At 35.3% G+C, this 15,704-nt stretch overlaps 1 protein-coding gene and 1 long non-coding RNA gene across 4 annotated transcripts; both read left to right on the forward strand.

Annotated features, from left to right (window-relative positions):
- Positions 1-1,166: 1,166 nt before the first annotated feature.
- LOC136233360 (uncharacterized) lies at positions 1,167-5,175 on the forward strand. 3 transcript variants are annotated; one of them, XR_010690800.1, is made up of 4 exons: positions 1,170-3,062; positions 4,044-4,089; positions 4,580-4,661; positions 4,794-5,175. It is a non-coding gene; the product is annotated as an uncharacterized lncRNA (long non-coding RNA). The 3 variants fall into 3 exon arrangements; XR_010690799.1 differs by having other exon boundaries at positions 4,587-4,661; XR_010690798.1 differs by having other exon boundaries at positions 1,167-3,062; positions 4,044-4,661.
- Positions 5,176-13,303: 8,128 nt separating this feature from the next.
- On the forward strand, positions 13,304-15,437 carry LOC136232906 (pentatricopeptide repeat-containing protein At1g63330-like). Its single transcript, XM_066022384.1, has one exon. It carries the CDS (start codon positions 13,422-13,424, stop codon positions 15,171-15,173), a length of 1,752 nt encoding a protein of 583 aa, XP_065878456.1. The 5' UTR covers positions 13,304-13,421; the 3' UTR covers positions 15,174-15,437.
- The last annotated feature ends 267 nt before the right edge of the window (positions 15,438-15,704 follow it).

A 15,704-nucleotide genomic window follows, 5' to 3' on the forward strand; every position in this document is an offset into this window, starting at 1 on the left:
CCATTTTAGACATTAAAGGTAAAATAGAGATATTTTTGTACTTTATCCTATTATTTAATTATAAATTTATTTTTATTATGACCTAATGCTTCCCCAACCCCTTTAACTTGTCCAAATTCGTCATTTTACCATATCAACTCATCGAATGTTTTATTTACCCCTTAACTCCATAAAAGTGGTATTTCTCACCCCTCAACTTGTCCATTTATCCCCCCAACTTATAGAATGTTTTATTTATCCCCTTAACTCCATAAAAGTGGTATTTTTCACCCATTACAATCCGTTATCGAAGCCTAAATTGATAACTTTTTTTAAACGCTAAACCTATATTTATGCTATTTTATAAGTGGAACCTAAATTGATACTTTCCTAAAAATCATAGGCCTATGTTGGTACATTATCCCTACATATAATGTATTTAACTTGTTTATATTAATGTTCTTGTTATTTGTATTTTTTATTCGTTTTTTCTCTTTTCAACTTTTTTTACTACTATAAAGGGATAAGAAATACCATTTTTATGGAGTTAAGAGGGTAAATAAGATCATAAGTTGTGAGAAATACCACTTTTATAGAGTTAGGGAGTACATAGGATATTCGATGAGTTGAGAATGGGTAAAATGATAAATTTGGACAAGTTAAGAGGGTGAGAAATACTATTTTTTTATGGAATTAAGAGGATAAATAGAACATTCGATGAGTTGGAATGGTAAAATAACCAATTTGGACAAGTGAAGAATTAAGCCTTTGTTTGGGAGTTTGGAGGTTAATGGAGTTGGGAGTTAAAGTAGGTAATGGAAAGGGAAAGAAAATGATGGAAATGAAAGTTAAAAATTAATCTTGTTTGAGAGTTTATAGGATGTAAATGAGGTTAAATATTTAACCTTGTTTGAGAGTTTAAATATGGAGAGGAAGGAAGGTTAAATTTACTCTGCAGAGACAAGAAATTTTAAAAAAATTTACCTTACTCCCATTAACCCCCAATTTGGAGGTTAGAGTTTGGAGGTTAGAGGGAGTTAACATTTAACCCCATTAACCTTCGTTTACTCTAAAAAAGTAACTCCGAAATAAAATTAATTTAATAATTAACATTCCATTACTTCCATTTAAGCTCATTAACCTCCTCCCAAATAAGGGGTACGGTTTTTATTATCAAACAAAAATAGCTCGTTTACCTTTTCCGTTAATTCTCCAATTGCAACAATACCAAACCAAACCCTCAACTCCACATTTGGGATTTCCCTTCCGCCGCCGCTATCCAAATTTGTCACTCGGTCTCCGATCAACTCCAGCCACCATGCTCACTTCCATCTCAAGACGCTTTCTTCTTTCTCCGTCTTCACATTCCCCTCTCCCTCCTTTCTTTTATCATATTTTGGGTTCTATTTCTCCGTTTCATACTCACAATTCAAGCACTGCCTCCACTGAAGTTATCGCTTCCTTCCACCAGCTTCTTCGTATGAAGCCCCGAGCTTCTGTCGTTGAATTCACCAAATTGTTGTCGAAGCTCGTTAGAATGAAAGATTTTCAGTCTGCCATTTTGTTGTCCAAACAGATGGAATCGGTGAGAATTAAGCCTGATCTACATACTTTTACCATCATAATTAATTGCTTCTGTCATTTAGGGTGCGTTAATTTTGGGTTATCTCTGTTGGCCAAAATTTTCAAGCTTGGTTTCGAGCCGACCATTATAACGTTTACTACCTTGATCAATGGGTTATGTATGGATGGTCAAGTTGATGATGCAGTAGATTTGTTTGATAAGGTATCTGCTTTAGGTTATCAACCAGATTTATATACATATAATGTTATTGTCAAAGGGCTGAGTAAAATTGGTAATATGTATGCTGCAATTTCCTTGCTGAAGAGAATGAACGAGAGAGGCTGTGAGCCTGATGTGGTCACTTATAATACTTTTGCAAGCATAACTTAGTTACAGAAGCATTTGACATCTTTATGAATCTTAGGAGTCGAGGTATTTCGCCCGATGTTATCACTTACAGTTCTTTAATTCATGGTCTGTGCTGTATTAGCAAGTGGAAAAAGGCTTTAGTGTTGTTCAATGATATGTTGGATAGGAATGTAGCTCCAAATGTTATTACCTACAATTCTTTAATTCACGGTCTGTGCTGGTCCAACAATTGGAAAGAAGCTTTCATGTTGTTCAATAGAATGTTGGATACAAATGTAGCTCCAGATGTAGTTACTTTCAGCATATTGGTCGATGAACTCTTTAAAGAAGGAATGATAGTGAAGGCTCAGTGTTTGGTCAGCATGATGATTGGAAGGGGTATAGTGCCTAATGTTGTAACTTATAGTTCTTTAATAGATGGATATGGTTTACATGGACTAATGCGTAGAGCAAACAAAGTGTTTCATTTCATGGTAAAGAAGAATTGTAAGCCCAATGTTCGGACTTATAGTATCTTGATTAATTGGTTTTGTAAGCATAAAAGGATAGATGCAGCAGTGGAACTTCTGGAAGAAATGCTTGATAAAGGTGTAATTCCTAACCATCATACTTATAGTTCTCTTATCCATGGGTTATTCAGTGTTGGGCAGCACTAAAGCTTTTCAAATACATGCGTGCAAGTGCTTGTCCTCCGGATGTAATAACTTACTCAACTTTGATAAATGGTTTTTGTAAATGTGGAAAGCTTAAAATTGCACTGGACATATTTCAAAGGATGAAAATGAGCAAGTTCAAGCCTTGTATATTCATATATAATACCTTAATCGATAGCTTGTTTAAAGATGGAAGGGTTAAAGATGGAAGGGTTGAAGATGCAAAGGATTTGATTTCAAGGCTTTCTATTGATGGATTGCGGCCCGATATTTACACGTTTAGTATAATAATTGATGAACTAAGCAGAGGAAGATCGATGGATAAAGCATACGAAGTCTTCAGAAAAATGGAAGAGGATGGCATTTCACCAAATAATTGCACTTATAACGTCATTATCCATGGGTTTCTCCGGCACAAAGATTTTTCAAGGGCATCACAACTAATCCATGAAATGCGTGACAAGGGCTTCTCTGCAGATAATACCACAGTAGCTCTGGTAATAGAGAATAATGACTTTTTGAAACTACTGTAAATTTTATTTTTATGGATAAGAAGCTGGAAAATTGAGCTGAAATTTTCATATGTGAGACCTGCTTATAAATGATTGTGTTGCTATTGTAAATTATTTGTACTTTAATATTTATTACTAAGTGCGTGAAGCCACTAGTTGATTGTACATATTCACAACTCTTTGTAGGATGTTATTCCTCGTAAAAGAGACATTTGAGCTTAATGATAATCTTTGTGTATAACTTGTACAACTTTGTTCAATGGCTTCTGCTATTGGTAGTGTCATTTATGTATTGGATTTGATGCTATTTGAGGGTCTAGTGTTTTCTTCCAAGTCTGATGATGAAGAGGGTGACTGTGATCAGTCCTCTAGTAGGCGAGAGTATGTTGTAGATGAAAAAAGGAGCAGGGTCATGTGGCAACAACTGGTTGGGCTATTGGAGAAGAATTCGACAATCTTCCTTTTAGTTGATAAGTGCATTTCATTGGTTGTTGCATTTTCTGCAATTGAGGTTATTCAATATGTTGAACCAATCTTTGGAATTGAATAGGCAGATGTTACTTTTCTATTTTAGGTTCATTATACCTGTATGTTTATTTCAATCATGAATGTTATGTTGCAAACATCAAGTGAATTTTTACTTTCTCAGGTCAAAAGTGGGTAGTCATGGTTTTGGGTCATTCTTTTTGTCTCCTTGGGTCATTATTTTCATTTCCCTTCCTTTCCTGAATGTCGATCCACTTCATTTCCATTCATTGTCTTCAGATCTAGGTTCATTTACTTCTGTCATATTTTTCTTGCACTGTTTTTTTCTTTCTTCTTTTGATGGATTTTTGTTAAATATTCATTTCCATTCGGTTGTTTTCTGGCTTCAAGGTAATGTCTTATTTTATTTGCTTTTTTTTAAAGGTTTATGGGTTAGTTTAACATTGTTCGATCCACTTTACTTCCGTTTGTTGTGTGCAGATCTAAGAAGATTTGGCCAATCGAAATGTTAGGCTTTTTGATACAGGTATTTGAGTTGTTTTGCTTCCGTATTCAACTGATTTACTCATTTTAGCAAAAGTTTCTTTGTTGTTCCATGTCTCCTATAAGTTTTTCCATGTTTGTGGACCTTCATGAATATTGATTTGGCTACCTATAATGGAAAACAATTATTGCTGCTATTCCAACTGTCAACTCGAATCTAGATCAATCGTAAGAAGTTAATTTTTAATCAACTTTAATTACATTTACATGGTCTCTCCCATTGGATTCCAAGAGAACAGAAATTGAAGCAACAAGTCAATTTCTTTTAATAATTTTATCAATAACCCATATTTATCAGCACTATGTAGCTGTTCTAATTAAGTCCTATTGCTGCTGCTGCTGCTTTTTTTTTTTTGTCGGAGTTTTGCTATCTCAGTTTTTCAGTTCAATTAAACGAAGATCAATGTGAGATCATTTTCTTTGTTTCTTACAATTTAATTTCAGTTTATGTGTATGTTTTAAATGGATTTTAGTTAGCAGGTGCACATCTGACAAGTTCTCGGTTAACTTTGAGCTGGGTCCGGGTCAGAATGTTATATCAACGAAAAGAATAAGGTGCTTATTTTGTTTTATGTTTTTGCTTGAGTTTATCTTGAATACTGATCTGTCTTTTTAAGGAATGAATGTCCTTTTTATCATCAGAGAGAGGTATATTTTGAACCGTATACGATACTACTCTAATTTCAGTGTGCTAGAAGACAGATTCATGTGAATCGCATCATGGGAATTTGAAGTATGAATCTGAAATTCATGAGACCATTTTGTTTCTGTTCCAACGTGGGAGTTTCATCCGAAAATTGCATCCAGCAGAGTGGATGCAGGTTTAAGTTGGGAGTGATTGTCGATCCACTTTCTTGTATTGCACATTTACCTATTCTGCAGGATCAAGAGGATGTAGTTTCTATTCTAATTGTCAACTCGACTCCAGATCAATCATAAGAACTTATTTTGTAGTAGACTTTAATTACATTTACATGGTCAATCGACTTTAATCACATTGACATGGTTTCTCTCATTGAACTCTAAGAAAACTGAAATTGAAACAACAATGTATTCTCATTTTGATAGATTAGTTAATATGATTTAGAAAACATTAGGGATTTAAAGACTAATAATGAATTGATTAGTTAATAGCATTTGTTTACTTTTGTAAATGAGCTTTATTTTGAAAAAATGAGTTTCTAATTTTCTTAAACTAAAGAAACGAATTTCGAGTTTCTAAGAGTGGAAGCTCTTCGAAGCTTGAGCTTTATCAATTTGGAGATAGAAGTTTTTGAAGGGTTATTTGTTCCAAATAAGCAAGTTGAGGGGTTAGTTGTCACAAGTCTAAGTTTGGGTGTCAATTGCAATCTTGTGATAACTTGAGGGGGTTGGGAAGATATTAAACCTTCATTTTAAGTACTAGCTTGTTACTGTAACAAAAGCAATATTTGGTTCGTAAGAATCTCGTATACGCTCATTTGCAATTCTTTTAAAGAAAATTTACATGAAACATCACGTCGGATGATTATTATCCCTCACCCACCCACCCACAAACTGGTGCACTTACTCATTTCACTTTTATGTATCAAGTGTACAATGTTTTGATTTTATTTTTGAGGATTCTGAATCCAAATTTTGTTATCTTCAGGTTGGAAGTTTTATTTAGGTTCGAAGTATTCTTCAACCACATCACATAGTTTCAGCCTTCTTGTCCCCCAAAAAAATTTGTTATACTTTAAAATCGTCTCATTTACTCCATGAATTTAATAAAAGTGACCCATTGACTCTTTAAAATCCACGTGACAGAGCAAAATGAGATTTTGGACAACTTGACGTGTATACACTTTAAGCAAGTTTAGGGAAACAATAGACTCCTGTAAAAATGTTTAGGCGGTAAGTAAGAAAATTGAGAGATTTAGTAGATTAATTTGAACAAGTTCAGTTAGTAAATACGGCATTTTCAAAATATAGAGAACATTTGATTTTTTTTTTTCAACAAGTATATAGAGTGTTAAATATATTAAGTCATACATAAACATATATACTGCATTTATAATTAACACACTTGATATTGTAAATATTAATTTGATTCACACAAAATATACAAACATTTAATTTAGACATTTTTATTATGAGTCATGTCAAAGAGAAACGAGATGAGAAGAACTATATAATATACATCTTCCAACAATTAAATGAATTAATACATTTTCAGTCCTTCAAATTGTTTAAAAACTGCAATTAACTCCTTAAACTACATAATATTACAACTAACCCTCTCAATTTACTTATTTCCAAAATAGATTAATATATTTGATTTTGGTAGTTTTTGCACTTTTGTTAATGTATCAGTAGATTAGTTAGATGTAACAACATATATTGTGGACTGGGGTTATTTATGCTGTAACGTTATGTTGAATGTTTTTTTTTTGGTTTAGAGTTTATTTGTTCCAAATAAGCAATTTGAGGGGTTATTTAGCCCAAATAAAAAAAATTGAGGGAGTTACTTTTAATGTTTTGAAGTTAGTTGTAATTTTTAGAAGACTTAAGGGGACTGGGGTGTATCAGGTCTTATTAAATTAACAAAATTAATGGAAATATTATGTGAATATTAGTTAAATTAAATGCTGGGCATTCATTTTTTTTTGAAATATTATTATATCGTTGGATCCTATACTTAATATTGGTTTAATTATCTGGTAACGGTTTGTTGTTGCAGTTCATTGCTTTCTACTGTTTGTTATTAACTGATTAATTATTAATGTTGATAAAATTACAATAAACTGTTATTAGTATATAAAATGTCTAATATTAACATACTTTAAATTAATCAACAAATATATTATAAAAACAAAAAATATAATTGAAAAATTAATAAAAACAACTTAAATAACTGAATAAAAATTATTAGTTACAAGCCAATTTATTTATTTTTTTGTTTTGTTTTTTTACCAAATCAAGGTACTAGATACATGAAACTTTTTTTCACTGTAAACCTTCATCGAGGTCTATGGTTTTTCCTGATCTTGGGAGTGGGTAGACCTATCCTTACCTAAACATTTATGTAATAATAAAAAAAAGATATATGAAACTTTTATAAAATTAAAATATTTAACTTAAATACGTTAGAAGTACATTGAACTTGACCCAAAAAACTTATTAGTACCCCAAATCTAGAGGATCTTCAATGAAGGGTTAATAAAAAGCTCGTTGACCCTTAAATTTTATTTTATTTTATGGTTCATGAATGTAGACAACCAATAGAGAAATAAGTGAATCTTATCATTGTATAAAAAATGAACCTTTTATCTTTATTTTTATTTTTGGTGTATTTTAATTTCTTGATAATTTGAGTGATTTAGAATATTTGTATTTAAATGTTTTTTAAATTTGTGGATGGTTTATTAAATTTATATTTTGTTAGATTTATAATTTATTTATTTTACGTGTTGTTTTTTATCGGATAAGGTAAGGATACCCGTGATTTAAATGAAACGAGTATGCGATTCAGGAAGTATACCCATTAGGGTAATGAGGGATACATGTAATTTAAAAATAAAGGGGTTAAGAGTTTGACATTAACATTACCTGTAGATACTCTACCTATTACAATCCGTAGCGTACTGCATTAGAGATGTTCTTACAAAGTGTTTTGTGAGTCACATGAACTTTCTTAAAATGACATGATTAACTCCATAAGTCTACCTGTTCAAAAAAAAAAAAGTATACATGTATTTTGTTCATTATTCTGCACCAATTGCATACGAGTTTGTTTTAAGAAAAAATTTCATATTTTTTGTTATTTAATAATAAAATTAGAGATTAATATTTATAAATTCAGTGATTTTTTTTTTGTCAAACTCATACAAAAGACAGTATATTTGTTAAAAAATTAATTCTTTATCGTGTCTAATCATATACTTATAATCTGTTACTAATAAGTGATAAAGTGACTCATATGTGAAATGTAGATGATAACATTCATGACCGATAAGACTGTTTGGTAAATTATTTCTCAAATTAACCCAACTTGACAAGGTTAGGAGTAAAATTGCATTATTTTATACATTAAAGGTAAAATAGAGGTATTTTTTGTACTTTTTCCCATTATTTTTTGTACTTTATACCACGTGGTGAGGTTTGATGTTTACACGACCGCGTTCCGTAGAGAAAAAAAATTTAATTTTTGCTCCCTCAAAACAGTAAGGACAGTCTCGTCATTTCCTCTAGACTAAGTGTGAGAAACAAGGGCTAAGTTTAACAAATTTGGTTTAATAGGCACCCAACCCCCTAAACTTGTAACTTTTTTTCATTTGCATCCCTTAACTTAGGGGACAACCTCTCAACCCCATCAACTCTCCAAAAATATTACATACAACCCCTTACACCTCTATGTTCGGTCAAAATATTGACCCATATAGAAAATGCGCTTGACTGTTGATCACACCAGTGCCACGTGTCATTTTTTTCATTAAATTTTTCCATGTAAGCAAAAATATGAGACCCCTGCTCGGCGAACAAGCCCATTTGTGCTCGACGAGCAACTACCAGAGATGAATTTTGATCAGAATTCTTATGCCAGAATCCCAACTCGAATCAATTCGTAACACTCCAATTTGACCAGAATACCCAATCTGATTATGAGGCGACATTGAGTACTGTAAATAGGAGTTAAAACTATATTGAATGACAATTTTTAGACAAGTGTTGTTTTGAATATACAGATTATAGGTTATATGTGATGTTTTTAGAGAGTTGAAGGGGTTCAGAGGTTGTCACCTAAGTTGAGGGGATCAGATAAAAAAAAAGTTGCAAGTTTAGGGGTTGATGCCTATTAAGCCTTTATTTTTATTATCAAACAAAAATAGCTTGTTTACCTTTTCAGTTAATTCTCCAATTGCAACAATACCAAACCAAACCCTCAACTCCACATTTGGGATTTCCCTTCCGCCGCCGCTATCCAAATTTGTCACTCGGTCTCCGATCAACTCCTGCCACCATGCTCACTTCCATCTCAAGACGCTTTCTTCTTTCTCCGTCTTCACATTCCCCTCTCCCTCCTTTCTTTCATCATATTTTGGGTTCTATTTCTCCGTTTCATACTCATAATTCAAGGGCCGCCTCCACTGAAGTTATCGCTTACTTTCATCAGCTTCTTCGTATGAAGCCCCGACCTTCTGTCATTGAATTCAACAAATTGTTGTCTGCACTCGTCAGAATGAAAGATTTTCAGTCTCCCATTTTGTTGTCAAAGCAGATGGAATCCATGAGAATTAAGCCTGATCTTTATACTTTTAACATCCTAATTAATTGCTTCTGCCAATTAGAGCGTCTTAATTGTGGGTTCTCTGCATTGGCTAAAGCTCTAAAGCTTGGTTTTCAACCTAGCATCATAACCTTCAATACTTTGATTAATGGGTTATGTATTGATGGTAAAGTCGATGATGCAGTAGATTTGTTTGATAAGGTATCTGCTTTAGGTTATCAACCAACTTTATATACATATAATGTTATTGTAAAAGGGCTCATTAAAATTGGTAATATGTATGCTGCTATTTCTTTGCTAAAGAGAATGAAGGAGAGAGGCTGTGAGCCTGATGTGGTCACTTATAATACTATAGTTGATGGCCTTTGCAAGCATAACTTAGTTATAGAAGCATGACATCTTCTTGAAGCTTAAGAGTCGAGGTATTTCGCCAAATGTTATCACCTATAATTGTTTAATTCAAGGCTTATGCTGTATTAGCAAGTGGAAGAAGGCTTTAGTGTTGTTCAATGATATGTTGGATAGGAATGTAGCTCCGGATGTTGTTACCTACAATTCTCTAATTCACGGTCTGTGATGGTCCAACAATTGGAAAGAAGCTTTCATGTTGTTTAATAGAATGTTGGATACAAATGTAGCTCCAAATGTAGTTACTTTGAACATATTGGCCGATGAACTCTTTAAAGAAGGAATGATGGTGAAGGCTGAATGTATGGTCAGCATGATGATTGGAAGGGGCATAGTGCCTAACGTTGTAACTTATAGTTCTTTAATAGATGGGTATGGCTTACATGGACTTATGTTTAGAGCAAACAAAGTGTTCCATGTGATGGTAAAGAAGGATTGTAAGCCCAATTATATTTCTTATTCTCTTAAAAAATGCACTTTGATTTTTTTTTGTAAGAAAGGAAAGGAAAAAAACAAAACCAATAAAAAACCTACACCGGGATCAGTCTAGGAAGGCTGACTCCAATCCTATCCTCTAGGAGAGAAGGCAAAAGAAAAGAAGGAGGAACAGATAGGGTAGAAACACCTAACATTCTCCCATGCCCAGCAGCTGCTAAGCGATCCGCCACGCGGTTTTGCTCCCTAAAAATATGGGAGAAATTAAGATACTCAAAGGCAGGACGAAGCCTCAAAATAGCTTTGATGAGATTCTGGCTCTTCAGACAAACAGCCTGGCTATCTGAAATCCTGTTAATAGCCTCCAGATTATCAGATTTCACCGAGAGCTTTTTAACACCCATGCGAATGGCGAGTTTAATACTTGACAAGATACCCCAGAGCTCCGCAGAAAAGGAGGAGCCCGTCCCCAAGTTATGGGTAAACCCCGCCATCCAATTGCCACCAGCATCCCGAAGAACTCCTCCAGCAGCAATTCTGCCATTGCTAAGGCAGGAGCCATCAGTATTCAACTTAGCAAACCCTTCTCTAGGCTTACTCCAGCCAACTAGCAGGATCTCTTTATCCGGGGAGGGGCGAACAAGGGAATCTCTTTCAAAGCTTTTAGTAATAACAAAGAGCTTCTTCGAGAAGAAAAACAGTAAATAAGGAATAAGGACAGCCTTACCCGCAAATAATTCTTCATTCCTCCACTTCCAGATTTGGTGACAAGTAATAGCAAAGAGGATGGCACCGTGCTCCATGTTGGCCAGCAAGTTCCCCTTGGCTCCTTGAGAGAACCAGTCCCCTTCAGAAAAGGCCATGAAGGAAGGGAGGATGTGATGAGGGAGGATCCCTTCCCAGATCTTCTTACTATTTGGGCAATCCCTCAAGGCATGGCACAAGGTTTCCACATTGCCTCTGCATCTACTACAGGCACTAGACTCAGTCAAGTGCCTTCTGTGCCTATCCGCATTCGTAAGGAGCCTGTCTTTGATACCCAGCCAAAGGAAGCTCCTGATACGGTAAGGGATCTTGAGGGACCATATGGACTTCCAAATCTCCAAGGGAGGATCAGCCCTATTAGGGGTAAAAGCTTCATAGGCCGATTTACAAGAATAAGTACCATTATTCGTCAAGGCCCAACAATGTCTATCCTTATCCTCCTCTTGATTGCTAATCTTCACTCCTCTAATGTTAAGAAGGGTCTCCAGACTAAAGAAAGAGTCGAACTTTGACCAGATCCAGTCTCCCTCCGAGTCCACCACATCAGCAATTTTTCAGGAAAGGAGATCAGCCGACGGAGGGGCATTACACACATCAATCAGCGGTTTATCAGCAATCCAGGTGTCATACCAGAAGCTAATAGATCTACCATTACCCACCTCCAGGCCAATCCCCGTACAGAATTCAGCAAACACGGCACTGAGCCCTTTCCAGAGGAAGGAACGGCTAACAACCCTCTCCTTCGGGCCACCAAAGATTCTATCTTTCCGATACTTCCCGCACAAGAGACGGACCCAAAAAGAGGAGGGGCATTGCCACATTCTCCAAAGAAGTTTCATTAACAGGACTTTATTATTGTCCTTTGCCTGCCTAATACCAAGACCCCCCTGTTTTTAGGCTGGCAAGCTTCCTTCCACGGGACCAGGTGAACCTTTCTCCCATCTCCAGACTCACCCCACAGGAAACGCCGATTTATCTTATCCAGGTCACTAAGGACAGGCTCAGGAAGCTTACAGGCCTGCATGATGTGGTTCGGAGCAGCGCAGTTAACTGACTGGATCAAGGTAAGGCGACCTGCAAGGGAAAGAGAATTAGCTTTCCAGCTAGCACACAAACCATTAGTTTTGTCCAAAATATCCTTGAAAGAGGCTTTGGAAACCCTGTCACTGTGAAGAGGAACCCCAAGATACTTCCCCAAAGAGTTCGTCAGAGGTATGCCAGAGAGCTCACTCAGTCTTCTACACAAGCTATTGTCCATATTTTTGGAACAAAGCATACAGGACTTTTGGATGTTAACCTTCTGGCCAGAAGCCTCGCAAAAACAATCAAGGATATCCATAACTGTTTTAATTTGCTCCTCATTACCCTAAACGAAAAGCATGACGTCATCAGCAAAGAGTAAATGGGTAATAGGGGGGCAATGTCTGTTGATAGAAACAGGGTGGAGAGTCCCTTTGCACACCGCCTCTTGGATCAGGTGAGACAGTCTTTCCATGACAATAACAAAGAGGAAGGGACTCATAGGATCTCCTTGACGAATTCCTCTGAAGGGAGAAAACTCATCCGACATGTCCCCATTGATCATGACCTGGAAAACAGGAGAGGAGATACACTTCTCAATCAAAATCCTCCAGTTCTCCGGGATGCCAGCTTTGGCTAAACTATCCAGAAGAAAGCTCCAGTTCAATCTATCATAGGCTTTCTCCAGATCCAGTTTGAGGGCCACAATCCCTTTCTTACCTTTCTTAATCTTCATAGAATGGACAACCTCCTGGGCAATAACAACGTTATCCATCAATTGTCTACCAGGAACAAAGCTCCCTTGGTTCTGGCTAATTATATCCGGAAGGATCTTCCGGATTCTATTAGCCACAATCTTAGTAATAGCTTTATACAAAACATTACAAAGACTGATGGGTCTCATCTGGAGGAAGGAGGAAGACTTAACAACCTTAGGAATCAAGACAATGAGGGTTTTTTTTTTCACAAAAAATGCACTTTGATAATATTTATCATTTATTTTTTAATGAATAAATTTTACACTGCTAAATTAAAATTTATAGTTATATGAAAATTAATAAAACAATTAACTAATATTGGAGAGATTATTATTATGAAAACAATATAAAATAGGAAAAAAACGGATATTTATTATTAAAACATATAGTAAAGGGTAATTTTGATACTTTAAACATTATTTAGTCTAATTTGACCATTCACTCAAATATAAGGACTAAAGAGTTGACGAAATAAAAACTGAAGGACTATATAATCATTTCTAAAACTACAGGGTAAAAACACAAGACCTTATAATTATTTATCCTAAATTTAAAACGATTTATTGGTTCTCCCATTGCAAAACCAAACCTTCATTGCAGTCATATTAGGTTTCACTTTCGGATCGCCGCCGTTGCTATCCCAATTGGTCCCTCAGTCTCAGATCATCAACTCCAGCCACCATGCTCACTTCCATCTCAAGACGCTTTCTTATTTCTCCTCTTCATACTCACAATTCAACAGCTGCCTCCACTGAAGTTATCGCTTCCTTTCATCAGCTTCTTCGTATGAAGCCCCGACCTTCTGTCATTGAATTCACCAAATTGTTGTCTGCACTCTTTAGAATGAAAGATTTTCAGTCTGCCATTTTGTTGTCGAAGCAGATGGAATCGGTGAGAATTAAGCCTGACCTTTATACTTTTAACATCCTAATTAATTGCTTCTGCCATTTAGAGCGCCTTAATTGTGGGTTCTCTGTATTGGCTAAAGCGCTAAAGCTTGGTTTTCAACCTGACATCATAACCTTCAATACTTTGATCAATGGGTTATGTATGGATGGTAAAGTCCGTGATGCAGTAGATTTGTTTGATAAGATATCTGCTTTAGGTTATCAACCCAATTTATATACATACAATATTATTGTCAAAGGGCTGAGTAAAATTGGTAATATGTATGCTGCAATTTCCTTGCTGAAGAGAATGAATGAGAGAGGCTGCGAGCCTAATGTGGTCACTTATAACACTATAATTGATGGTCTTTGCAAGCATAACTTAATTACAGAAGCATTTGACATCTTTATGAAGCTTAGGAGTCGAGGTATTTCGCCAGATGTTATCACTTATAATTCTTTAATTCATGGTCTATGCTGTATTAGCAAGTGGAAAAAGGCTTTAGTGTTGTTCAATGATATGCTGGATAGAAGTGTAGCTCCCGATGTTATTACCTACAATTCTCTAATTCAAAGTCTGTGCTGGTCCAATAATTGGAAAGAAGGTTTCGTGTTGTTCAATAGAATGTTGGATACAAATGTAGCTCCAAACGTTGTTACTTTCAGCATATTGGTCGATGAACTCTTTAAAGAAGGAATGATAGTGAAGGCTCAATGTATGGTCAGCATGATGATTGGAAGGGGCATAGTGCCTGATGTTGTAACTTATAATTGTTTGATAGATGGGTATGGTTTACATGGACTAATGTATAGAGCAAACAAAGTGTTTCATGTGATGGCGAAGAAGGATTGTAAACCCAATATTCGGACTTATAGTATCTTGATTAATTGGTTTTGTAAGCATAAAAGGATAGATGCGGCAGTGGAACTTCTGGAAGAAATGCTTGATAAAGGTGTAATTCCCAACAATCATACTTATAGTTCTCTTATCCATGGGTTATGCAGTGTTGGGTACCCTTGGGCAGCACTAAAGCTTTTCAACTACATGCATACAAGTGTTTGTCCTCCGAATATAGTAACTTACGCAACTTTGATAAATGGTTTTTGTAAATGTGGACAGCTTAGAATTGCACTGGGCATATTTCAAAGAATGAAAATGAGCAAGTTCAAGCCTTGTATATTCATATATAATACCTTAATTGATAGCTTGTTTAAAGATGGAAGGGTTGAAGATGCAAAGGATTTGATTTCAAGTCTTTCTACTGATGGATTGCAACCCAATATCTACACATTCAATATAATAATTGATGGACTAAGCAGAGGAAAATCGATGGATAAAGCATACAGAGTCTTCAGAAAAATGGAAGAGAATGGCATCTCACCGGATAATTGCTCTTATAACGTCATTATCCATGGGTTTCTCCGGCACAAGGATTTTTCAAGGGCATCACAACTAATCCATGAAATGCGTGACAATGGCTTCTCTGCAGATAATACCACAGTAGCTCTGGTAATAGAGAATAATGACATCGTGAAACTACTGTAAATTTATATGAGCTGAGAAAGATGAGCTGAAATTTCATATTCAAGACCTGCTTACAAATGATTGTTTTGCTATTGTAAATTATTTGTGCTTTAATGTTTATTAAGAAGTGCGTGAATGTTTTGCTATTGTAAATTATTTGTACTTTAATATTTATTACGAAGTACGTAAAGCCACTAGTTGATTGTATATATTCACAACTCTTTATAGGATGTTTTTGCTCGTAAAAGAGACTTTTGAGCTTAATTATAATCTTTTTCTTTTAAGAATGTGTCTTACTTGTACAACTTTGTCTATGGCTTCTGCTATTGGTATATTGGATTTGATGCTATTTGAGCATCTAGTGTTTTCTGTTAAGTCTGATGATAAGGAGCAGTCCCATAATGGGCCTAAGGTTCTGTGAGTATGTTTTAGACGGAAAAAGGAGCAGGGTCATGTGGTGATTCGTTGAGCTATAGGGAGAAGATTGAGGCTCGGCTTCGTGAAGTGCAGGTGATTCTTATCAATTTGTGAACTAACCTGTATGTATGTTCA

The sequence above is a fragment of the Euphorbia lathyris genome, chromosome 6 (assembly GCF_963576675.1).
Source record: "Euphorbia lathyris chromosome 6, ddEupLath1.1, whole genome shotgun sequence".
Lineage (NCBI taxonomy): Eukaryota > Viridiplantae > Streptophyta > Magnoliopsida > Malpighiales > Euphorbiaceae > Euphorbia > Euphorbia lathyris.